Raw genomic sequence first — 25,638 nt, forward strand, 5'->3', positions numbered from 1 at the left:
ATCAAAGAACCAGGAGTACCCGAAGTAAGTGTTCGCAATAGCGATATTGCTAAATTCGGTACTCGCGCCGAAAGGAATACTGAATTATGGCAATATGCGCAACGTCGACCCCTCCCATACGACAAAACCACGGACGAAAAAATCGCACAGCACATGAAGGATTTAAAGAAAAAGTTTCGCGGGGAGATCAAAATTCGACACCGCCCAACACAGTCAGATGCAGCATCGGGCCTGTCATCTGCAAATAGTAACATCTCAAAAGCAATGTTGGCACGAAAACCACGAAAGCCCCAAGCCGGAGGAAAACGGTCACGTCACACATCGGTGAGTCTGAACACATCAAATGCATCGTCTGTTGCTGCCCCTTCAGTAACGTCTTCAACCACATCTCCATCAAATACTAGTACCAAACGAAACCGACGAGCCCCAGAATATTACGGATTCGAAAGTTCGGTCAATTCGGTCAGTGACGACTCAACAGCTCCGGTTTCCAAGAAACCGAAAGGAACAAATCCAGTGATTGAGACAATTCTTCAAGAAGAAGCTACACGGCCGCCAGTTCCTGATACAGATTATGAACTGACAATTGCAAGCCACTCTGCACCACCACCAGTGGGAACTTGGTCTCCTGAAGAGTACAATTACGAAGATTACGCTCGGGAAGTTAGCATGAGTGTATTCGATGCGGAAAACCAAATTTAAACTAAAACTATTTCAAACTTTCATTGTTAACTTATTGAATTATTTCCAATCTGTAATTGTTAAAATCATTTCGGAATTGCTCTGCTTTTCCATTGATTTCGTGTTTTTGTTCAATTTTAATTCTTCATGTGTGTTAGTTCTACATTCCTTTAATTTGATGTTGCATTTGTAACGCTAATTCGCGTATTATAAGTTGGATGGATTCGCATCACGTTTGTGCATTAATTTATATCGCGTGCATAAAATTTACTGCATATGCTGTCAGTTTCCGTTATGTTAGTTTTCTCTTACATTCGAGACTCAATTACATTCATTCTACGGCACTCATTTATTGCTACTCACTATGTATACTATCTATAATAACCAGTACATATTTTAATATTATTCTAAATTTTATACTGATGCAGTTTAAAATTTTTCGCTCAGCGCAGGATATGTGGTACGGTTGTACCATAATTTAGTTCTCATTTAGTAAAATGTACTTAATTATTTTATACTTGTCCTTGTAAAACTAAAAGTCAATATTCACATAATTATAAATTACCGCCGACTAAAGGTCATTATTTCATACTGTTCACACCTCCCACTTTTACTCAACTATTCGTTCTTTTGAATCTTCTTATTGAATTCAGTCGTTCGCAATCTAATCTCTTTTCCACTAGATAAAATCTTAGCGGATTTGAAGGAGAAATCCATCCTCATTTAATCTGTCTACATTCGCACCGCGATTGTAGTCAATTCTAAAAGTAACAATCCATTTGACGTTGGAAACTTGGATTCGCACCTCGAATCCATATATCTAAATCTACGTGGATTCACAGCACGATTGTACCCTATAGTCAGAGTTATCACACAATCATATGTCAGAAGTAAATTCTCCCACCAACAGAAACCTGATTCTAACATCCACCGACCTCCAACTAATGAACTCGATTGTACCCAAGCCATATATGATTCTCATGAAATGTTGATGAAAATAGAATATCACCTCCGGGATTCGCTGTTAAGATCTATTCACATGCCAATCATGTAAAATATTTTTAGCTAATCTAAATTTTCTCTGTATATTTTCGCATAGATAACCACTATAAATACAAGCTAATTTTTGTATATTTTCAGTTCAAAATTTAATTTAAAATTCAACTTTTTGAATTCTTTGACCCGTGTTATCGACCACGACAATGCTTTTTATTACCTCTGACATAGTCGGTTAAATAAAGTAAAAATTTTGATTACACTGTTTGATAGTCAAACAAATGTTTGGCAGGCGTGAAACAAATTACCATATTAGAGAATGGATATTCCCGGATATTCTTCTGTCCTAGCATATCTAACAGATTTTTCCTGACACTACAGAATTTTAAGCCCATGATGTTACGAAAAAACAATTCCATCAAGCAACAGTTTAAAGATTTAGCATAAAACTTCATCCTTATTACAGTCTCAAAATTTCTTGCCAAGTTTTAAATTGCTTTTGCTTGGCTTTGAAATTTTAAAAAGCTGCCAAACATGATTCCAAAGTTTTGACTTTGTTTTTTTTATGATGGTTTGAGACCTAGATGATACGGTCTGCAAAACAATATAGAATTAAATTTTGAAGCATTTAAACGTAACTCATGAGAATTGAAGAAAATAGTTTCACCGGACCGATTTTGTGTTAGTTTTTCTCAAAATAAAGATAATTATTTAGCTAGTAGTTTAATACAGGTGATATTAACCATTTTTTTTACTATTTGCTGTGATAGGCTTTTTTAAATAGCCCTAATTCTCATTCAAGAGGTTAGTTAGCTTCTTCTGAGTGCATTCCTTACAGTCTTTGAAAAATTGTCAATTGAGAAACATCAAATTATGTCGAGGGGGTAAGATGCTGTCACTTTATGTTATGGTTTGCCTTAGAGGAGACACTTACTTGACAAATTAGCCGCATGGACTGCTGCATATAGTAAAGAAGCCTTATGTTTTGGACTCTTTTATCACACGAGCGATTTCAGTTTCAAACTATGGAAACTTGATTTTCCACAAATACTGCAGAGCAACGTTGTTGGGTGCTTTCAAAGAAAACACCAACTGGTGATGACACGACGTAAAAAATAATAGAATTTTACCCTCCCAAGCAAAGGGAGCCGTGACCTCTACCGGAATTTATTTGATTATCTTTTAATATTTATGGAGAGCATCGCTGCCAGTGTATATATTGAATAATTTGAAGCTCCAATTGGAGTGAGTGCTCCTTATTCAAAAATACAAATTGTTTATGTACAACCTTAAACAGCTTACATACCAAAATAAAAAAAACTTAAAAGCTTTTAACCATTTATCACAGATATGGTTTGAACGCACAGACATGCTAAAAATAGAAAAAGTAAGACATACTTGGACGGAGCAATATTTTTTTAAAAACTCTACCCAGAAAGATGTTTACCCTAAAAAAGGAATTAACAACAGGTTTTTATAATTAATTTTGGATTACCACCGACAGTTATCTAGATCTTAAACACAAAAAGAGACACAGAAAACAACGGTTGAAGTCAATTGAAGTACAGAAAAATGCTATTCAAAACAGTTTAATTTGATTCAATAATTCATTTACTCATTATTGTGAAAAAAGCAAAACTAATAACAACCAGCATGGTATTTAGTCATCAATGTCCAAACAAATCATATTCAAAGTAGAAATTTTTGCGTAGGCCATTTTAAAAAACTGAATGGTGTTTCATTTTTTTGCCATAGGCAAATTTTGGGACATCTCTAATCAATTGAGTTGGGCAAAAAATGACAGAAACAAATAAATCAATGAATGGAAGTTGGGTTCTTGTTTATTCTTAATTTTTAAAGATCTCTGTATCTACTCAACAGAGTTGTAAAGTGGAGTGAGTTCTCTGCACAATAATAATTTAGTTTTCTTCTGAAGAAGTTGTGTTTGGTATAAGTTAAATTTCCAAAAGCATTCTATTCCATCCATAACGAATTGCAAACTTGAAGATTTTTTTCTCGTTTGAAAAGTGTGAATTTATTGAAATATGGCCACTCGCATGATAACTGTCAATTAAGATAACCTGAATTTCTCTGTTCATTTGTACAAGATGATAACACACAAAAGAGTTGGAAAAATGCGTTCCTGCACAGGTAATCAATGGAAATGATTGATTAGCTGGTTTGCCAGCTGACGGTCGCAAAAATGATAAGCATGTGTAGTTCAATATCACTATATAACTTTTGAAATAGAACACTGAGCAACCATCTATAAGTGATTTACAAAAACTCAGCTTATCAATACAGTCACTAACTAACCTAATGGTTCTTCTGTAAGGGACTCGCTGATGCCTTGCTGTTAAACTCAAGATTCTAGCTTAAGCGGTTCTGGGAATTTATTTGTCTTGTGCGGATAATTTTGTTGGTCATTATGTAGAGTGAATTTCCCTCCAAACAGAAATTAAATCGATCTTGTTACCTCAGAGAACTTTGCCACTGATTCCTTTTCTATATTTAAATAACTCTGTTGGAATTGTGACCATTCCCTGGAGACCTGTGTTTCAGGATATCTTCCTGGTGAGAGAACATCGCCTACAAAACTTTGCGAGGCAACTGTTGTTACTGTTGCCTCATTCATCAAACTGAACAATTTCGAGTATATTGTGTTGAACTTTCTTCAGGTATTCGGATCCTGCTTGCATTTTTTTGATTTTATTACAACTCAATCATGGATCCATATTGTGCAAATTTTTTCGGATCGTCTAGTGCAAGCTGATGAGGTGTGTCTAGTATACTTTTTTGCTAAGCTAAAAAAACCGCATTGTTTTAAGAAAATGGTCTCTCATTGCTGGATGAGGAATTTTTCCAAAAATTGCCATTGACGTGAGCTTTTGCGTCCACGCACATTCAAAGGGCTCTATTTCTCTTCGTTCTTCTATACTATCGAGGATGCATATGTAACTGCCCAGGGCTGCACCGTCTCCAGAGTGCCTCATTGCTCAATTAATTCGGTTTTTTCTTTTTCTTTTTTTTGTACATTTAGAAGTAACTTTCTGGCCTTACATAACATTGGCTCTGATCAAGCTATGAGTTTGTTTTCATGCATTTTGTTTTCATCGACTGCTGACAGTTGTTCATAGCTCACAGCATTGAAGCTTAGTATACAATTATTTACTCTCAAGTATCACAATTTTTTAAGTTGTCTGCTCATAAAACAGTTGTTTTTGCATAAGCGAGCGCAGTTCACTCAATTAAAGATGATGTTAGTAATACAAAAGCGTTAGTACGTTAGTTGATGACAGTCTTAGGCCCAGGTAGTCTGATTCTACTATATAACTGAGGTTTGTCAACCTCATGCCAAATGTACGATAGCAACCTAACGCTCTCAGCAGTTTCGTTAGATAAAATTTAGTTTCGGTGTCTTTTATTGTAAAGTACTCCCATGTCGCTCACGTGTTATATACACTATATTGGGAATAGTAGAAGATTGACGCCCCTACAATGAACCGTCTAAATTGATGAAATTGATGTGTTACCATCGAGTTACCCTGACTTTTATCACAAGTGATTTTTTTACTTAGTTTTCAGAGGGATTTTTGAAACTTATATCCAATTGAAATTTCAACTGTAGACTCGGGTTGATTTCAGAAGGAACTATAGTTATTTTTGATCGGGTGCCAGCTAGTAATCTTTATTTGGCCCCAAGGTCTTTCTTGGGTTAGATGCTGTTCAATACCTTTCCAGATCATATTTTTGCCGTTTTAGCTCACACTTTGAAAGAATTAAAGTTTCGGTTTGCTAATTTTTTTTAAATCGTTTTCAAGGTTATGTCTAGTAGCTTGTTAGGCTCATAAAGCTCCTAAGTTTCAAGAAATCGTTTTTCCGGAACATAATCAGAAAATTAATTGAATCCTTCAGGATCGCAACTGCGCAAATGGCTCTTAAATATCTTAATCAGAAAATCCTGATTACTCAGGTTTTTCATGCAAAATTACACAAACTTGAAATCACAATCTACTCACTTGATTAATTTAACTATTTTGATACTGAACGTGTGTAAGGGAGTTCTAGAACAAAATTGAAAAATTAGTCGATTTGTATCATCATTCGACATCAAAAATAGCAACATGTTAAGATAGAGCAAAAATTTGATTTTGGAAGAATTTAGAATTAAATTTGATGCACAAAGCGAACAATTGTCTTTTTAAAAAATTGCAATAAAAAGTTGAAACAATTGTAATTAATTTACAATTGCAAACAAATTCAATGAGTTCAAATAGTTTTGACAGTTTTAGATCCGCTTTTCGGCATCAAAAATGATGAGCTCTCGTTCATAGTCATCAGAAATCTATATATTTTGTTGGAGAGGACTAAAAAGGTCTATTTTGAGGATCTGGTTGACTGACTATGGGCAAATGGAAATCAGTTCTTTTTACAGGAGGAAGTGCATTCTTTTCCTGTATCGCAGATCAAATAACTGGCTTGTCTAGTCTTTGCCCTTTTGGTTCAGTATTGTCACCTGACTCAATCAATAAACAAATATGTCTCTGTCGTTCAACTCCATAATATGCAGGAGTACGTCTTTGTTGTTTGCTTGAGGAAGTCGAATGAATGGATGGTGTTGCTGATGCGGATGTAGTATGGGTTGATTTGCAGCGAAGTGATAGTGGCTGTGCTCTGGATGGCATACGGGCCAACATCGATTTTAATATCTACGAATCAGCTGATGATAAAACCGATTTATTTTTCTGCCCGTTCTATTGTCGCCCTCCGTCTAAATTGGTTTAAGTCATGGTATCTTCCACCAGAATGTTTATTCTTAGGTAGTTACGAAAACGTTGTTGTCCAAGTAATCAACCACTGGGCCGTATCCTAGTCTACATAATGATTTAAAACTCTTTCATAGATCAAATTGTTTTTTTTCGGTTTTGCGCTTATTTTTCTAAAGGGTGTTATTGGTTGTGGGCCAGATCGTGCTTTAAAACCTGATACCTGTTGAAGTCTTTTGTTTGCAATTACGCAATTCATATGCTACGGAGTTATTCAATGCTTTTATTATGATTGTGACGTGACGGGTTTACATGAAATTTTTAATCATGTTAATTGCCTCGAATTGTTTTTATTAATCTTTCAACGAGTCAAATTGCTAAGTGATCATTAGCTGATGCTGTATTAATGTTAGTTTTTTTAAATTTTCATATTAATTTTCTGAGAGACATCTGGCTTGATCCAAGCGTATACTTCTAGGTACGCCGTGATTATGTTGTTCTAGGTCTGACCATGGGCAAATGGAAATCAGTTCTTTCTAAGGGAGGACGTGCATTCTCTTCTTGTATCGCAGACCAAATAACTGGCTTGTCTATTCTTTGCCCTTTTGGTTCAGTATTGTCACTTACTCAATGAACAATTATGTCTGTGGTTCAATTCCATAATATTCAGGAGTACGTCTTTAACGTTTGCTTGACAAAGTACAGGGAATGGATGGTGTTGCTGATAAGATGTAGTAATGGTTGATTTGCGGCGAGGTAATTGTGGCCGACATCGATTTATAGGTCTACAAAATGGCTGATGATAACCCCGATGCATTATCTGCCTGTCTATTGCACTTTTAATGTCTATGGCGCTCTTTAGTTTCCTCGATACATTGACAGGACACAGGAGTAAGATTCTTAACACAATGAATTTTACATTAAAAGTGTTATGCGCATGGCCCGCAAGTCGTGGCCTTGCTGAGAATCGCTCAATGCATATAGCGCTAAACACCACATTGTCCGAGAAATATCATCCCAAAATTTCTTTAGGAGTCATGCGCAGAGAATCCAGTACCGCCTCTAGGATGGATTTTGGTACGACAAACCTCTCAACTACACATATGCAACCAGAGTGTATGTGATGGTCGGGCCAAAATGAACATAAATGAGGGCTCACGTCGTTGGTGATCATTTTGGGCATCATCCCGCCCTTCTTTTAGTGCAGCGCCTTTCCTCGTTCGCACAGCAAGAAATAAATTTGTGAATACCTGCGTCAAATTGTTTTAGAAAACTATCTCTCTTTTAAATTTGACCACTCCTGAAGATGGCTTTTCATTTGTTGATGTTCTAGATGAATTCAGATTCGATTGAGGAAATGGATTGGAATGTCACTCGTTCTTGGTTTATAGCTGGGACTGATGGAGGTTCAATTGGGTTTCTCATGTTTTCTATTGAACTATAGTGGATAAGTGCTGCGTTTTGAGAGCAAAAAATTTAGCATCTGTTTTGTTCGTCAGTTAAGGTCAAAGATCAATATCAGTTGATTACATTTCGTGCAAGAAAAGAATGTTCATCATTTACCGCCTTAATGATTTCTCTTTGGCAGTCTGACAGTTCGAATTTTGAAAAAAGTGCAATAGCATCCCGAATACGGCTTATAATTGCGCCCACAAATATTGTCGTCAGAGTTGTCAATGACTTTTGCTTGTTGATTTGGTTGGCAAAAAATGTAGTCAACGTGTCTCATTTTGGCACCCGGAATGTTTGATGGATGACAAAATCATCTGGTAATAATCGATCTAACCAGCGTGCCAGTATACTGTTACAGCATTCATTTGATGGATGCTCTTTCATAATTGACGGTAATGCCCACTGATCAGTAATGACTATAAAAAAACATAGTATGAAACATTCTAACGAGCAGACTACTCCTAAAACGTCCTGTTCGTTGACAACATATCTTTCTCAATTGCTATTAAAAAATCCGGCTTCTCCCAATCCAGAGCCAGATGAATCACATTTGATCCAGTCTCCCAGGTTTGTATTACAGTGTGAGACTTTTTTTGCTTTTGCGGCTTGATTTTTATTGTGTTGGAAATGTGCTTCTAAACTATCATTCCATTCAAATTAAGGACACTTTTTAGTAGTGGGTGCAGTGGAAAACCCAAATCTGGGAAAACTGAAATGAATTCTCTTAAAAAGTATACTAAGCTCAAAAAGATCGTATTGGCTTGAGATTTTTGTTTCTGAAAGATTTAGGACTGCTGATACTTTTGATTTGAGTGGCTATACTGCAGACTGACTATAAATAGAGCCAAGCCGTTCGTTTTCTGTTTTTGCAACGACACAATTTGGAAAATGAATTTGTATCGTGTCGACTAAATTGTCAGGGTTCCGCATCTGATTTTTTTGGTTATAATTATATAATTAGAGGCATTCAATATTTTAGAAGGTAGAGCAAGTTTAGTTGTTTTATCACTTTTTACAGTGTTGACAATAGGAGAAATCAAGATATCATCGGAGCAGATATTTGATTTATAATACGTTTTTTTTGTCTATGAGTTTTTCAAATTCAATTTTAAGTACGTTTTGCAGTTTAATCGGGACTTGACGGCGTTTTTATGAGTAGGTATTAAATCTTTGTGAGGAATTTGTTTTACAGTATGATCGTGAGATTTAACAATGCGTGAGGTGACGTCAGCAAAATGGTTAGGTATTTGATTCTTTGTTGGTCACTGAGTTTTATTAACATATAAATATATATATATATATATATATATATATATATAAATATATATATATATATATATATATATATATATATATATATATTTATATATGTGCGTGTGTGTGTGTGTGTTCTGACTGATTCAAAGAGGGGTCTAATTGTTGAAACAGGTCTCTTTCAATTACTGGTTGATGTCCATCTCCAACGAACTCACTTTGACTTTTTGGTTTTCCATTCATTTCAATAAATGAATTTCATGGTTATTACATCCGCAACCCTGATTTTTTTGTTAGAAAATGTCTTTAGACCGTTAGATCGTGTTTTGTTGGAGCTTTTACCAAATGGCTGTTTTCGTCACCGCATTTGCAAAACTTTTGGGAATTATAGTACAAACGCTGTCTGACACCACCAATGCTTTGGTTTCAATGGCTCCGAAATGCTCTTGAATGTTATTAACTCGAATAGCCATTTGCAGCATGAATTTTATGTTGCTGTAGCCAGTGATCAATTTTTATGACGTGGTCATTAGCTGAAGTTAGGTTTTCCGTTACATTTAGGTTTTTGACATCCGATAGCATAATCGTTTTTTATGCCACAATTGTTCACACGTCCTTCCCGTGCAGGAAAAATTTGGCACTGAGTTGGACACAAAAGTTTTTCACAATTTAGGCAATGAGTTGTTTTCTTAAGTTTTTTTGATGAGGTGTTCGATAGTTGTTTAAAGGGGATTCCTATTACTGTGAATAAAAGTCAACGAAGGGTCCAGTCCTGAGCAACTCATGCCCCTTTTTAATTTGATGACCAATTCTGGAGAATTATTATGTGTGACAGTCTCTTTACGTAATTGTCTTGCTTTTCTATATCCTGCATGTTGGCTATGAATACATCGCGAAGGATTGACTCCCCGGGGGTTCCAAGAACACCAGCTTACTGCGAGTTTGCGTGGGCATCCATAGAATGTTTCACTTATTTCCCCCTTTGCGTTGTTTTTGAGTGAGAAATACATATGCATTGAAAACGATATTTCGTTGTTTCGTCAAAATTTCATCTCGCAGGTGAGTTTTTTGTTGGATAAAGAGTAACATTTTCGTGCTAAGTAATTCTACTGAATCAAAAATAAACAGGTTCTCTTATTACTTAAAAATTAGCAAGTACCTGTCAATAACCATCAGCAAAATTTATTTCGGAAGGGTGTTGTATGCTAGAAGAGGCAACAAGGATGCTTTCAAATTGCCCTTTTATTGTCCAATTGTTTTTTGTTCATTACCGATTATATGTTTTCTGAAAAAAAACCAAGTCATTTTCGACATTAATTAATTTCTCCGAACATGAAAGTTAGCTGCAGATTAAGGGGGCTCGCTTTAGTTTAGTTTTGCGGAGAAGGGGGGGGGGGTTGGGCGTGCGGTTGGGCGAGGAGCGTGGGGTCTAGCGTGTTGTATTACGGGTGGAATGAGGGGTGAGGCGGAGATGTTGAAGTGGAGAGGTCAACTTTTAAGCACTACCCTTCATTCAATAATGTTCTGTCTCGTAAAATGTTTGGTTAACTTGATGCCTAGGGGAATTGTGGAGGGGGAGAGTCAAGCGATGGGGAATAGAATTAGGAGAGCTGGACGAGAGGGGGTTCCAACTCGCTTGGTGGTGGACTGGGGTATTTTTTATGGGGACGTGAACGAGAAGGTGGTTGAATGAGGTGTCGTACAACTTTTAAGGTTGCGAACCCGCCAATACAACATAAAAAGGTCTCCTCAAAACAGTTTCGGAGATTTGCATACTTAGCTACTTTTAAGGCGTAGGGCTCTAGGAGAACTGTTCAACTACTTAATGTCCTCCGTGTTTCACCTACTTTTCCATATTTTGACCACGAAAACTCAGAAAGATCCGAATAAATATCGGTCGAGCAAAAATCCGCCTACTAAGACCACAGGACTAACATAACTGCTAAACACTTCGTTTGAGAGCAATCAATAACGTCCTTTTGATAAAATCAAAAAGTCTGACAATGCATTTCAGAACTCATGTACGGCTTTTTGGAAACAATTCTGAAGAATTTCAGGAGAAAAACAGCAGAAATAGAATTGAAATTGGCCGCACGTGCAAAAATTGATTTCAAAAACCGAAATTTTGTTCAAACACCAATTTCCCACGCCAGTTTTTAGACAATTTAAAAATTATGCATCAAATTTCAAATCTACTCGCTTTTTTAGTCCCCTTATACTCCACCTTGATTAAAATCACCTCTTTAATGAGACTTCCCAATGAAATGACAAAGCTGTAAAAAATCAGCAGGACTAATACAATTCCGACAAACACTATGTGAGAGCATTTAAAAATCTGCACTGAATAATCAAATTTTCTTTTTTTTTCATAAAAAGACTACGATATTCGCATTAAATTTGAAAAGAACGCATTTCACTTTATCGAGGGACAACATCCCGCAATTATTTGATGTCCTGAAAAGAAAAATTCGGAAAAGCAGTTCGAAGATTTAATTAACTAACTCCATGATTTAATGACACATTTTTGCTAAAACTACAGAATCAGTTTTAATTTCCATTTTCTAAATTATCCAATTGATACTTTTAAAATCGAAATTGTAAATCAAGCAGAGGTGATAGGATATTTCAGTTATTTCAGTAGTCGTTTCAACGGATTCTCTCAACATATCAAAAGCAGTTTTTGTAGCCATCATAATCATATAGCGACTCATGACGCATGGGTGAAATGACTAGAATAAAGTCTGGTCTTAAAGAGAACTTGCACGATCTACTCAGACATTATATCATTTTTTGGGTGATACTTTTGGCTGTTTTTGACCGCTTTTGTTGGCTGTTTTGGACGACTGTTTTTTCTTCATAGGGCTACTTCGCTGCTTAACGCTGTTGTTTTTGTTGCGAATGGTGACTGATTTGGGCTTGTGTGACTTCACAACACCAACGGAAGATGCAACAGAACTGTCCACAGATCCTAAAATTATTTCTGCCATATATACGCAAGCGGGTTTTCTTTGTTGAGTCAATTTTGGCTGATTGATATATTCCTAGTAGAGGGTTGTGAGTGGCATTAAATAGCCCGTCCAGCGTACAATATATGCACTATGGTACCAAAAAGCTACGTAGAGCATGATTTCTGCTTTTAAAGCATGATTCATGCTCCATAAGCATGATTTGCGCAAAACAGGCTTGAAAAAGGTGTGAAAATCAGAAGTTTTAAGAGAAATTTCATTCTCATTTTCAACAGAAAAGATGTTTAAACTGCTTTGTTCTTTCATCGTTTGGCAAGTTGTTACTCTACGAGATGTCGGATTTCATGCACGAAAATACAAAAGCAACTCTGAAATCAAGATCCAGTGCACACAGAGTATGGATACAAACGTTATTTGAAAAATAACAGTTTCGAGGCCCGAAACACCCAAAACTGTCAGATAAAATCAGAAAAAAGTTAGTTACCGATGTTTTGAAAGATCCCAAAACCTCACTGGATAGCGACTCATTAGAGTGACTCAAAACGCTTTTTTTAATATGATACAATTTCCAGAGATAAAGTGAGACATATTCTCGAAAAATATAGTGTTTTCTCAAAAAATACTGCAAAACAATCAGTTAGAAGAAGAAAAGCAAGTGTTTTCATTCAAAATGGTGTATCAATGTGCTTTTTTCTTTCAGGCAGAATGTTGTTTTTACCAACGAAACAAGGGTGCGCATCTCCAACGACGAAATTGTTAGAGTTTTTCAAAGAAATGGAGCAAGATTTCAAAACAAGCAAAAAAAAATGAATACGGACACACGATCAGCTATGTGTTGGGGTGCAATACAATGTTTAAACTGCTTTGTTCTTTCATCGTTTGGCAAGTTGTTACTCTACGAGATGTCGGATTTCATGCACGAAAATACAAAAGCAACTCTGAAATCAAGATCCAGTGCACACAGAGTATGGATACAAACGTTACTTGAAAAACAACAGTTTCGAGGCCCGAAACACCCAAAACTGTCAGATAAAATCAGAAAAAAGTTAGTTACCGATGTTTTGAAAGATCCCAAAACCTCACTGGATAGCGACTCATTAGAGTGACTCAAAACGCTTTTTTTAATATGATACAATTTCCAGAGATAAAGTGAGACATATTCTCGAAAAATATAGTGTTTTCTCAAAAAATACTGCAAAACAATCAGTTAGAAGAAGAAAAGCAAGTGTTTTCATTCAAAATGGTGTATCAATGTGCTTTTTTTTCAGGCAGAATGTTGTTTTTACCAACGAAACAAGGGTGCGCATCTCCAACGACGAAATTGTTAGAGTTTTTCAAAGAAATGGAGCAAGATTTCAAAACAAGCAGAAAAAATTGAATACGGACACACGATCAGCTATGTGTTGGGGTGCAATACAATAAGATGGACCGAAAATGTACAAAGAATTTAAACACTCTCGGTTATACGGAAATTTCAAAAAACTACGAAAAAAAATTTGTTTAATGGACATTATTTTTCAACAAGATAATGCTCCTGTGAATAAATCGAAGATTATTGGCAAATTTTTCCAAAAAAATGAGTGGAAGGTACTGAAATGGCAAGCATACAGTCCAGATCTGAATCCTATTGAAAATTTATGGGCAATTTTGAAGCAACGGTTACGGAAACAGACAGCTTTGGGAAAAATTACAGGAAAAACGTTTCTGAAATTTGGAACGAAATTGACACACCCGTCGAGAGAAACCTGTATGAAAACTATAAAAACCATCTGCTAAACGCCTAAAATGCTGAAATTTTAATGACTTGATATTAGAGAACAAATTTGAACTCAAAATGGTATGTTATTTGATGTTTGTAATCCTTTTTAAAAAATCGTTAGGTGTACGTAGCTTTCTGGTACCATAGTGTATATAAAAGATTTTTTGAATTTCGTTTTATCGACAGAGTTATCAAGGTTTAAATTTTTGTGAATAATTTTCTGATTTTTTGTTCTTATTATTCACATTTTCGGTAATTTTACGCACTTGTTTTAACCAATTTTGCTGAATATGTCATAGTTGGTAAAAAATAGTGCTGTTGAAATGTTTTTTCAATTTTTTTAAGCAAAACTTTTTCATGAATTTTTCAAGAGTAAGCCTCTTTTCATCAAAAATGACACTTTTTTAATCAAAAAAGCTTCTTTTGTTTTTGTCCTCTTTATTTTATATTTACCGGATTGACACTCCTAAAAACTGCTGAAAAAAAACCTTCGTTAACGCCAAAGATTGTTTGTTTTACTTTTGGAATCTTTTGCGAGTGCACTGGTATTGAAAGCTGGCCGGATTTTGGCTAATTTAAACAAAAAAAATATGCAAAGTGCAGCTTTTTGTTTTTGATATATTGTTAATTTTGTCAAAATTATTCACATCCAAAATAATTTCGGAACAATTGCATGTTTTTCAAGAAAGAACGGCAACAGCAAACTGGTTATGGTCTTATCGTTTTTGCTTTTCTTGCTTTCTTATACGTTAATTACAAAATACATTCAAATCAAAGTTTGCTAATAAAAATTCCAATTGTCTTTCGAAAGAGTTTCAAGAAAACCTGTTAAGATATGTAGTAAAAAATTTAAGATTGTTTTGTCTTTTAGATTTACATTTTTAAAAATTAAGCAAAGGATTCTCGAGTTTTGCGGCTTTTTTTCTCTTTTGGACCAGCTTGTAGCTTGAACACAGCATAGACAGGTCACATAGTGTTTTTGATGAATTACAATTTTTGTATTTATTGCTAGTTTATAGTTTACGTTTTAAGTAAGGGTTTTTTTATGTTTCGACACTACGAAATTTCCAATTTTTTTTATTTTTGGGCTTTTCTTCATTACTGAGAATCTTTTCTAGCCTTCTCTTATCTTGTCAGGTTTATTCGCTGGTCAGATGCCACATTTTTGATTTCTTAAAGGAAGGCACAATTGAACACATTGGTGTTTCAGTGAAAAGATAGCGGTTTCAACTGCTTCGACAACGTGTTCTAGCCGAATTCAACGGAAAATTTTTGGTTGTTTGTCGCTCCTCTGTATAAATTTCATATTTTCTGGTTAATTATAGGTCTTAGCGGTTTTCTATGGATGAAATAATGAGTTTATGTACTGTTGTCAGTTGATTGCCAAAGTTTTTCATAAATTTGAAATTAAAAGGTTCCAAAAATGTAGAGTAGTTTTTAAATTTGCAGTTTGATATTGTTTTTCTCTGCTTGTTACCTACTCTCAATAGATACAGGTTGTATATCAAAAATTTCGTGTTGAGGAAAATTTCAAAAGAAAACCAGCAATGTTTTAGTCCATCGCTAATTGTTTAACGGCCTCAATACTGGTTTATCGCGTATAGATAGTATAGTTTTTTTTTCTTGTTTGCTGTTCTTGTTGCAGTCGAATAATAAAATCTGGATAATTGCAGGTCTTAGGGCTTCCTATGGAAGATTGGCGGAAACTTTGACAAATACCAATTGATAGCTTAAGCTTTTAATGGCTTTCAAATCACCTTTTTAAAAAAATAATCGGATTCTTTTTAGATTTGCCTATTGCTGTACTTTTGTCTACATGTTATCTAGTCTTTTTGCCTACATATTTACCTAGCATATCAAATAAGTACTGTTGAATTACTTGCTGGATAGCCTCCTGGATGATAACAGGTCGGATATCAATTTTGTGGTGTTCACAAAAAGCACAGTTGAACATACCGAATGATTTCATTTCCTTATTTTTTGCTTTAACTGCTTCAAAACCAATTTTTTGCACAACATTAATATGATTTTCATTTTTTTTTGTATTTTTTTTTCAATCTTTTTCTAGTCGTATGATAGTATCTGGATAATGGCATAATGGCAGGTCATAACTGTTTTCTACAGATGAAAAAACAGAACAAAGGAATCTGCTTACCAATTTAATTTGGAAGCTATTACTTTTTGAGATTTAGAAATCAAAAAATTTTTTAAACAGAAGTTTAGACTTTTTTTTAAAAAAAATTCGCACTCTTCTGTTGTTTTTCGTCTACTGTTTACAAAGTCTCTTTAGCTACTGGTCGCATTTCAGCTGATTGGTGTTGAACAAAGGCACAATTGAAAATATCTAAGGTTTTTAGTGCACCACTTATTGTCTTAACGGCTTCCAAGTCAGCTTTTGCTAAATATCTTTTTAAATTTTAATTTCAGTCTTTTTATTGCTTTTTTGTAGACGTATGAGATACGCTGATTATTGAAAGATCTCATGATTTTTTTGAAAATGAAAAGAACATAAACATTTATTTCAGTTGCCAGCTATATTTTTTATGTCTTTGAAATTAGTTTTTTTTTTGAAAAATAATTATTTTTTAGTTTTTCTTTTTGTTTTTTTTATTTAAAATATGTTCCATTTTTCAGAGTTCTCATATCTCATTGTAATTGTTTTAACGCCCAGTTGATTGTATGTTAATTTTCGCGGCTTAGATTATGGTTTGACACCTTAGACACCAATTACTTGCAAAATTTAAGAAATTGTTTCTTTGAATTTGTTTCGAAGTTTGTTTTTGATGATTTAAAACATTTTGTGGACAATTAATAGTCTCAAAGTATTCGTATTGAGGTATGAATGAACTAAAACCTTTTTAAAGATTTCAATTGATATCTAATGTTCTTCAAAACTTGAAAATATTTGTTTTCAAGATACATATTTTAACTTAAAGTTTTTGTTCTGTTTGTCTATTTGTTACAGTGTCTCGTCAAGGACTGGTTTCATGTTTTGTCTAGTGAAAAACGAACTAGTTTGTTTCCCTCAGAATTTTTATATAGAAATTAGAATTTATTTTAATATATATATTTAGAAAACGACAACATTGATGCAAGCATTTGAAAATTTCAGCTTTCCATTAAAACTGAAGTACTCCCAACGTATGTATCTCATTTCAGATATAGTCAAAAAGCGGACAAGCAAAAATCAGTTTTAAAACATATCCAAATAACGCCGGAACAATTGCTCTCGACCAATAGTGGGAAAGCAAATCTGATCAAGAGTGTTGAGTCGGGGAAAAGGGCAAATATCTTAACTAAGGAGCGCCTCAAATGACCTCATGTTAGGTTGTTATGTATCACTATAAACACTAAAAAAGTTAAAGAAAAGAGATCACACAAATTTTGGTACCTATCATTTCACTTTTCGTAGTGAACTTCAAACAAATTTGCGGATAAACGAACTCGGAACATTATGAGCAGACTCACGTTATCGCGCCTCCTTCTCTAAATTCAATAAAACAGAGCCCATAGCTTTGTTTAAAGCTGGCTGGCCGTCATAGTTTATTTTACACTCAATGCGATCTTAGAAGACACAGAAAAAATAAAAAAAGTACTGAATAAGATGAAAATTTTTTGGGGCACAGAAAAAAATATTAATTTGAAGAAGTCACTGTATTAAGAAAAAGACATTGTGCATTCACATTTTTTGATAAAGTCCTATTTGTACCTATTTGATACTGTCAAAAACTTGCATTATTTCAACAGTGTCGGCTTTTTACTTTTTTGGTACAGATCGTAAAAAAATACTCTGAAATCGAAGAGATTGTATCTCATCTGATTTTTTAAGGCAAGAGTTTACTTTGTACAGCCATCTCGTGGATAACCAATATTTTATCTTGCAAAGATCTAAATCATTGGTGTACTAAAACGCGTTTCGTCCACTATGGTACCAAAAAGCTACGTACAGCATGATTTCTGCTTTAAAAGCATGATTCGTGCTTCATAAGCATGATTTGCGGTAAGCTGTGAAAGCAAGATTTGCGGTAAGCTGTGAAAAAGATGTGAAATTTAGAAGTTTTAAAAGAAAATTCATTTTCATTTTCTCCGCTTAGACAGAAAAGAGGGTTAAACGGTTTTGTTCTTTCACCGTTTGCCAAGTTGTTACGCTACGAGATTTCATGGTCTAAAATGTAAAAGCAACTTAACTTGAAATCAAGATCCAGTGTACAGTGTGCATAAAAACGTTACTTGAAAAATAACAGTTTCGATGCCCAAAAATCTATCGGAAGATGCCCAAAATTGTCAAAAAAAAATCAGAAAAAAAGTTGGTTATCGCTGTTCTGAAAGATCCCAAAAACTCTCTAGGGCGCATTAGAGTGGCTCATAGCGCTTTTTCTTACTATGATTTCCAGAGGTAACGTTAGACAACTTCTCAAAAAATATGGCATTTTTTTAAAACAAAATGCTGGAAAAAAGTAAGTTTGAAGAAAAAAGCAAGTGATTTCGTTCAAAATGGTGTATCAATATGCTCACGATGCCATTCTCTTGCTTGCAGAAAGTTTTTATTACTGATGAAACAAGGATGCGCATCTGGAATTGTTAGAGATTTTCGAAGAAATGGAACAAGATTTCTTCAAAAAACACAAAAAATATGAGTTCGGACAACCGATCACTTATGTTTTGGGATGCAATATGATCAGATGGACAAAAATTGCTTGTTAAGTGTCCAAACAAGCTAAACGCTGTCGGTTATTTTGAAAATTTTGAAAATTTTCAAACAAAAAATGCATTTCCTTGACATTATTATTCAACAAGATAATGCTCCTGTACATAAATAGAAGATTAGAGGCAATTTTTTCGGAGAAAACGAGTGAAGGGTATTAAAATGGCCAGCATACAGTCCAGATCTGAATTTTTGGGCAATTTGAAGGCAATTTTGAGATCTGAATTTTTGGGCAATTTATGGGCAATTTTGAATCAACGGTTGCGAAAACGAAACTTTTTGGGGAAAATTAGAAGAAAAATTGTATGAAATATGAAATGAAATTGACGCAGACGTCGTGAGAAACCTTTATGAAAACTATACATACTGTCTACTAGACGTTTAAAAAGCTAAAGGTGTGATGACGCATTATTAGAGAACAAATTTGAACTCAAAATGTCTTATTATTTGATGTTTGTATTGCTTTCAAAAAATCTTTAGGTGCACGTAGCTTTTTGGTATCATAGTGTTTGGCTGTCATAAGACTAATGTACGTTTTTGTTAGGCTCTGCTTTCTAAATCTCAGCTTTCTCAGCTTTCTATCAAAACTAAGCTTTCTATCAGAAATCTCAGCTTTCTATCATAAATCTCAGCTTTCTATCAAAACTGAAGTACTCCCAACGTATGTATCACATTTCAGATATAGTCAAAAAGGGGACCAGCAAAAATCAATTTTAAAAAATATCCAAATAACGCCGGAAGAATTGCTCTCGACCAATAGTGGGAAAGCAAATCTGATCAAGAGTGTTCAGTCGGGGAAAAGGGCAAATACGTCCACTAAGGAGGGCCTCAAATGGCCTCATGGTAAGTTATTATGTATCACTATATACACTAAAAACTTAAACTGAAAAGATCCCAAGTTTTCACTTATCATTTCACTTTTAATAGTTAACTGCCTGCAATTGAGTTCTACTGCTTGAAAAGTTGAGTCAGAAAAAAATTTATGCATGAAAAAAAAATCAATTTCACAACAACTGCTTCATACTTCGTTCGAGAACAGTTAACAAAAGCGCCAATAATTCAACTCATCTGTACGTTTCAGAGTCTACTATACTTAAACAGGGAGAACAGTTCTTAAAGTCTCGAAGGTCAACAACCCTTTAGCATTTTGAAAATCCCATAATAGAGATTCAAAATAATTTAGATTTTTTTGTCTTGCAAAATACTCGTTCTAACGAAGTGCGTTCTGTAAAATCTGGAACTTTCCTTTAGTAACTTCTATTTTCTCAATTAAAATTTAGGAAGTTCAGATAATTGATAGAAAAAGACATTTTAGCTATCAAAGCACTAACATTTTTTAGTTTTGGAGCAGTTAGGGAAAAAACTTAGATATAAACATGCGTATCGACCTTTTCACGTTCGTATTTTTTTCTATTGTACATTGCAAGGAAACAGAGCCGACTAATTTTGGGCCAAATGCTCTCAAACGACTGGCGAGTAGCTGCTTCGGCACTTAATGCCCTCCGGGTTCCACCTGTTTATCCAGTTTTTGGTGACAAAAATTCATAGAGGTCAGACGATAAATCGATCAAAAAAAAGAATCACATAAAAAGACAACAAGATCAACATATTTTCTACAAAATTGGTTTGGAAGCAATTAATAACACTTAACAATGTAGGTAATCATGTGATTTGACCAAACAGACGCAAAAATTTCAATAAACGTAAGGCAAAAGTTCGAAAGGTAAGGCAAAATAAGATTTATTTTTAAGAACAAGATGTGTCAATAATTTGATCATCTGCTTTCTGAGAAAACTTTAACACTGCAACATCCACCCTAGAGATCAATTGAAAATAAAGGTAGATAGAATTTTGTCTCAAAATAATAAAGAGTGCTGCAATAAAATAATTTTGAAAAAATGTTTGATGGTTTCAAACTCCAAATTTACTTTATTTATTGTCAAATAAAAAAATATCTTTTCAGATTTTTTTTTAAAGCAGAGCCATACTTAAATTATAAAAGAGAAATTTCCCTAATAATGAAGTGCCAGCATTTTTTTCAACCTGTTGAGTGTATTTTTGGCGCATCTGCATTGGACGTAAGGATTGTTAGCAATATCTTTTTAGCAGAAAATATTCAAAGTGTTGAAAAATTGACTTACAAAGTGAAAATACATTAAAAACTTTTTCCAAAATTGTTGCGTTCATCTAATGCGTTTTTTTTTAAAATCAAATGTGCGTTTTTGTTATCCGTTGCACGTTTCTATGTGAATTGTACGCTCTTTGTTGAAAAATTCATCAGCAACGTTTGTGAGGTGAAGAGTTTTTGAAGAAACAATTTTGAATCTCATATTTTTCTAGGTCATAGGTCAAATCTTAAGACTTTTCGGATCTATTCTGTTTTGTCCCCCCAGTGTTTTTATGACCCCGAGTTACAAATTATGTGTTGTTATATAGCACGTTATTATGTAAAAATAATGCACGTGCCCCTGGGGGTCATAAAACCTATATTCCCGCTAAGCTGGGAGGGGCCGAAACAGAATATATCCGACTTTTCCATAATTTTATGTTAAAAATGGTTATCCGTTCGTTCTGTTTTTTTTGTATCAGAGATGCTAATAGCTTTAGCAGAAAGACTTGATTTTTAGGATCTATTCTGTTTCGCCTCCCCCCCCCCCCAGTGTTTTTTCCGCACCACAGTTACAAATTATATGTTATATGGCACGTTATGTAAAAAAATAGCACGTGCGCCTGGGGGGCGTAAAAAAATATAAGCCCACTAAGCTGTGGGGCCAAAACAGAATAGATCCGATTTTGGATGCGTTTTTAGGACTAAAGTATTCAGAAGTAAATGAATTTTACTGCGGATAAACCCTTCAGATGCCCGTTTTGGGTTCACCCAGCTACGTTTTTATCGGAAAAAGCGTTATTGTATGACCTAGCCTGTATCACTAGTTGGCATTTGTTCATTCTCTGAGTCTAGCATTTTAGCCTCCCTGAAGCTCAGTCTTCTCCCTGCCTCCAATCTCTTGGCTTCCTTGCTCTTCTCTTCCCCTGTCAGAATATCCTTTCTCAGCTGCTCATTGTCACTGAGACCTTTGTGAACAAAACTTTATAGATTACAAACAAAAGGAGCGTGCTATGTCGTTGTCCATTAAAAGCATTCCATTTTATAGTAAAAAATCTTAACCTAGCTGCCCGTTGCATTCTTAAATGATCACAGTAGGGGGGGGGGGGGTATTATGGGGAAAGATATCTTTTTTCAGCTACACAAATATGAGAAATATGAGCCCTAGTCGAGAGCGGATGTTTGGAAGATCTTGCAAGGTCATGCAAAATTCTAGCAACAAAGGGTTATCTTGAAAGATAAATGCTTATTTTGAAACCCTTGAAACATGAAAAGTTGTCTGGCGAGATTAAAGTTTTTAAGGAATCTGCAGAGTTGTTTGGAGTGAGAGCAATACCTTTCATTTTGACAGCGAGGTCATTGTCCTCTGCTACGTTGTCGTAGTAGTCAGCCATCTTGCTCACTGCCTTCACTTTATTCAAAAGAGCATCATCCATCTGACTAGCACGCGACAGCTCTTCCTCAAATTCGAGAAATTTATTTCAAAAAAGACCATAGATTTTGAGATTATGGAACATGTCAAAAAAGACATCTACCTTAGTCGATTTATAACTCAACGAAAGTGCAACATTACAGTGGTAGGTAATCGAGGATGTTTTAAAACAAACTCTCAAATAGTGGTAATTTTATTATTTTCATTGGAGGGGGGGGGGGGATATTTTTGGTAACAGATGGATTTAACGGATGGCGTAGAGTTAACTTTTTCTTTAAAACAAATAGAAGATTTTTTAAAACAAACTCTCAAATATTGGTAATTTTCGCAGGGGACAATGTTCGACGTAACACCTGGAGTTAAAGCGGGGTGAGTTAGAGTTAACTTTTTATTTCTGTACAATTGAATATTTTTCCCAAAAAATACTCCTTGAATAATCTAGCATGCCTGTGATAATACTGACTTCAGTGCACACGTGGCAGAGTGCGAGTAGAAGGTGCGTGATGAGTTGAGCTGCAAAGGGTAGAGACCACACTAGTCCATTCTGGAAGCTGGGCAACCAGTAGGGATGTGAGTCAGCCACAAATGTCTATCATGTTAAACAAAATTGCTCTGCAGAAAACTAAGGACAATTAATTCTATCTCGGTGTTATCATAAAATGCAAGTTACAAAAATCTGTTTTTTTAAGAAATTTGAGCATATGTTAAATCAATGTTTACCAAAATAGTTTTTAGCATGCACTAAGTATTTGAAAAAGGCTAGCTGCGTACAAAATGTCCATTTAAGGTTTGTTAAAAAATAATAGATTTACGTCACTGTTTATTTTGGAAAAGCATTACAAGAAAATAGCAAAGTTTTGAAGCAGCTGTTATTAATAAGAATCCCTCTAGCGCCGCATTTTCTATTGAATTAAACGCGTTCATACCCATGCTGAGGTTTTCCAGACTGTGATTTATTATCAAGCAGACCATGTTGGCTTGAACACGAGGGTTGCAATGCGACCCAAAAAAAAATAGATTTTAGGAAAAGACACATTGGTTTATAAAATAGTTTGGACAATGGTCCGGAGAATACTTGGACCCTAATTCAAAGTCTGGAAGGTCTGAAGGAAGGACTTGATAAACGTTGATGCTGGCCCCATAAATAGGTAAAAGTCTGGAAAAATGGTCACACAGTAGTACAATGTCAGAGGTGCAGTCTGATAAATCTGGTACACTTGATGATCTCAAATTAGGACATGTCTGAAAAGGTCAACCACCTGTGTATCTTTGAGATTTCATGATGCGTACCTTGACATTGAGTTCTCCTCCTTGGTAGCAGAGAATGGCTGCCTTGTTTCCATAGTAGTCGCAGTAGTTGGGAGCAGAGAAGACTGTGATGAGAGAAGGGAACTTGGACAGCCTGTTCTGCTTGTACATACGGTACCCTGCATTCTGAGCCTCGTGACCTTAAATCATACATAAAATTAAATTTCCTTTCTTTTTTTCCGGACTTGCTTCGTATATTGCATGCCCGCTCTAATTTGATTTCCTCCAATATTTTGACAAAAAATCCATTTGAGACGCGTTACCCAATACCGGAACAAGAACAGATAAATTAAAGCCTAGTTTAACACCGGGCTCTCAACTTTTTGCAGCCCGGAGTTACCACCCAGAGTACTCAGCTCAAGGCAGGGGTGAGAATAGAATTGATTGAGAGAAATGGAAATGATTTAAATCGATCGGAGAAAACCCCGATCAAAACACTTAGATTCTTTTTTTCTAGGAATGGCAATATGATTTTTAATAAATTATCGAAATTTGCTTAAAATTTGACCGGAAGTTTTTTAATTTTTTTCAATCGTCTTCTTTTCGATTGAAATAAGTCTTCTAGTTGTACAAATGTTATGAATCGAGCTACTATTAAATCAAGTATATAGAAAAGATAGATAGCTACTTGGCTGTTTTAGAATATCAATCTTTGAACACGGTGTCCCGCTTTTTCACCTCTATTCATTTAACCCCCTATCATTTAACCCCGATTTATTCACCCCTGTATCATTTAACCCCTCTATCTTTTAACCCCTCTTTAGTTTCACCCCGATTTTAATCTTTCTATAAAATAAGGATTATTAAATTAGCAATATAATCATTTGACCATGCCTCGCGGGCCGTGGCCATGCCTCAGTGGCCCGTGGGACTTGATATGAAACTATCACAACCAAACGTGAAATTAATTTATCCACCTAATTTTGACAAAACATGCCTTTAATGTCGGCTGCTAATTGTCGGGATGAAATGATAGAGGGATGAAATGATAGAGGGGTGAAATGATAGAGGGGTGAAATGGTAGAGGGGTGAATAAATCGGGATTAAATGAATAGGGATGAAAAGAAGTAGAACCTTAGAACCCTATTTTTCGTCAAAAACTCTTCCGATTGGCTGAGTTATTTTGCTAATTACTACAAACATTTGCCAATTAGGTTTTCGTTTGTTTCTGCAAATTTGACATGCTGTCGAACCGCCTTGCAAAAAACAGTGACAAGTGTGAGTAAATACACTTGCTTAAAAGGAACTTGTCAACTAATTAAAATAGCATCAGGAATCTTGTTTTAATAACAAAAAGATATAGCGTGGCTCATCAAGCTAACAGGCATTTGGTTGTTTATTCTTAACTTTTTTGGCAAAAACATCAAAATTATTGTTAGAGCGCTGATGTCTCAAAGTTGTTATCCGATGGCTTGAAAACGTCTTTTTATATAAAAAAAACATTGGAATAAATGCGGCCACTAAAAAGACCTTGAAAAATATCCAAGTCTAGTTTGATTTGTAAAATGTTTTAAAAGAGTTGATTATCTTCTTATATATCTAATAATTGTATAACTTTGTTGAAATAAAACCATTGTTTTTCATCGGAAAGAATATAGCTGGCAACGACATCTGAGATCCATTCTGTCTGCAGTTTTCAAGTGCTTTGAATATTTTTAGATGATCTCACCCCTGTGTGGTCTTTCTGATGAAATGATGCTTTCTTGTGAACAAATTGTTCTTTCCTTTTTTGGCCAGCAAAACTAAATTTTTGGATCCAAAACAAATCATTTTTTTCTTGTACATCAAAATCGAGATCTTTTTAGTCTATGAAAGTAAGTTCTAATCAAATTTTTTGAATTCGTACGTTTTTTAAAGTTTTACATATAAATCCACATTTGATTGGTGTTTTCAAGACGAAAAAATGTGTGAAATTTTTTAAGGTTTACAGCACTACTTTGAAGCAGTTAACTTCCAGGTTGACTTTTCGGCTAAGTAAGCCGAATGACAGACAATCACAAAAAAAATTGGTATAAATTGTTGGCACAGATAGCAAAAAAATGCAACCCGAAAAAACGACTTGAGAAATTAAAGAGGAGAAAAAAGGGTAGAAATGGAATGTTTTGTACAAAACATCCAATTGCAAAATGTGGGAGCCTTTATTCCTTTTACTCGAAACAAATTATACTCTGAAGGCAAAAAAGCAGAGCCCAGTCAGTTTTAAGTATCAAGG

General features: G+C 34.9%; 1 protein-coding gene across 3 annotated transcripts in view; it reads right to left on the bottom strand.

The window, feature by feature from the left end:
• Positions 1–11,625: 11,625 nt before the first annotated feature.
• Positions 11,626–25,638, bottom strand: part of LOC142339931 (protein phosphatase 3 catalytic subunit alpha-like) — a 26,210-nt gene continuing 12,197 nt past the window's right edge. The window contains exons 5-9 of one of the 3 annotated variants that reach the window (XM_075390294.1): positions 23,409–23,566; positions 22,582–22,707; positions 22,023–22,146; positions 21,502–21,654; positions 11,626–12,117 (exon numbers count right to left, since the gene is read on the bottom strand). In XM_075390294.1, the coding sequence (XP_075246409.1) occupies positions 11,933–12,117; positions 21,502–21,654; positions 22,023–22,146; positions 22,582–22,707; positions 23,409–23,566 (746 nt within the window). In that variant the 3' untranslated portion in view covers positions 11,626–11,932. Of the gene's footprint in view, positions 12,118–21,496; positions 21,655–22,022; positions 22,147–22,581; positions 22,708–23,408; positions 23,567–25,638 lie in introns of all 3 variants that reach the window. The other 2 variants (XM_075390296.1, XM_075390295.1) reach the window with 2 other exon arrangements.

The sequence above is a fragment of the Convolutriloba macropyga genome, chromosome 5 (genome assembly GCF_964194025.1).
Source record: "Convolutriloba macropyga chromosome 5, txConMacr16.3, whole genome shotgun sequence".
NCBI classification, from domain to species: Eukaryota; Metazoa; Xenacoelomorpha; order Acoela; family Convolutidae; genus Convolutriloba; species Convolutriloba macropyga.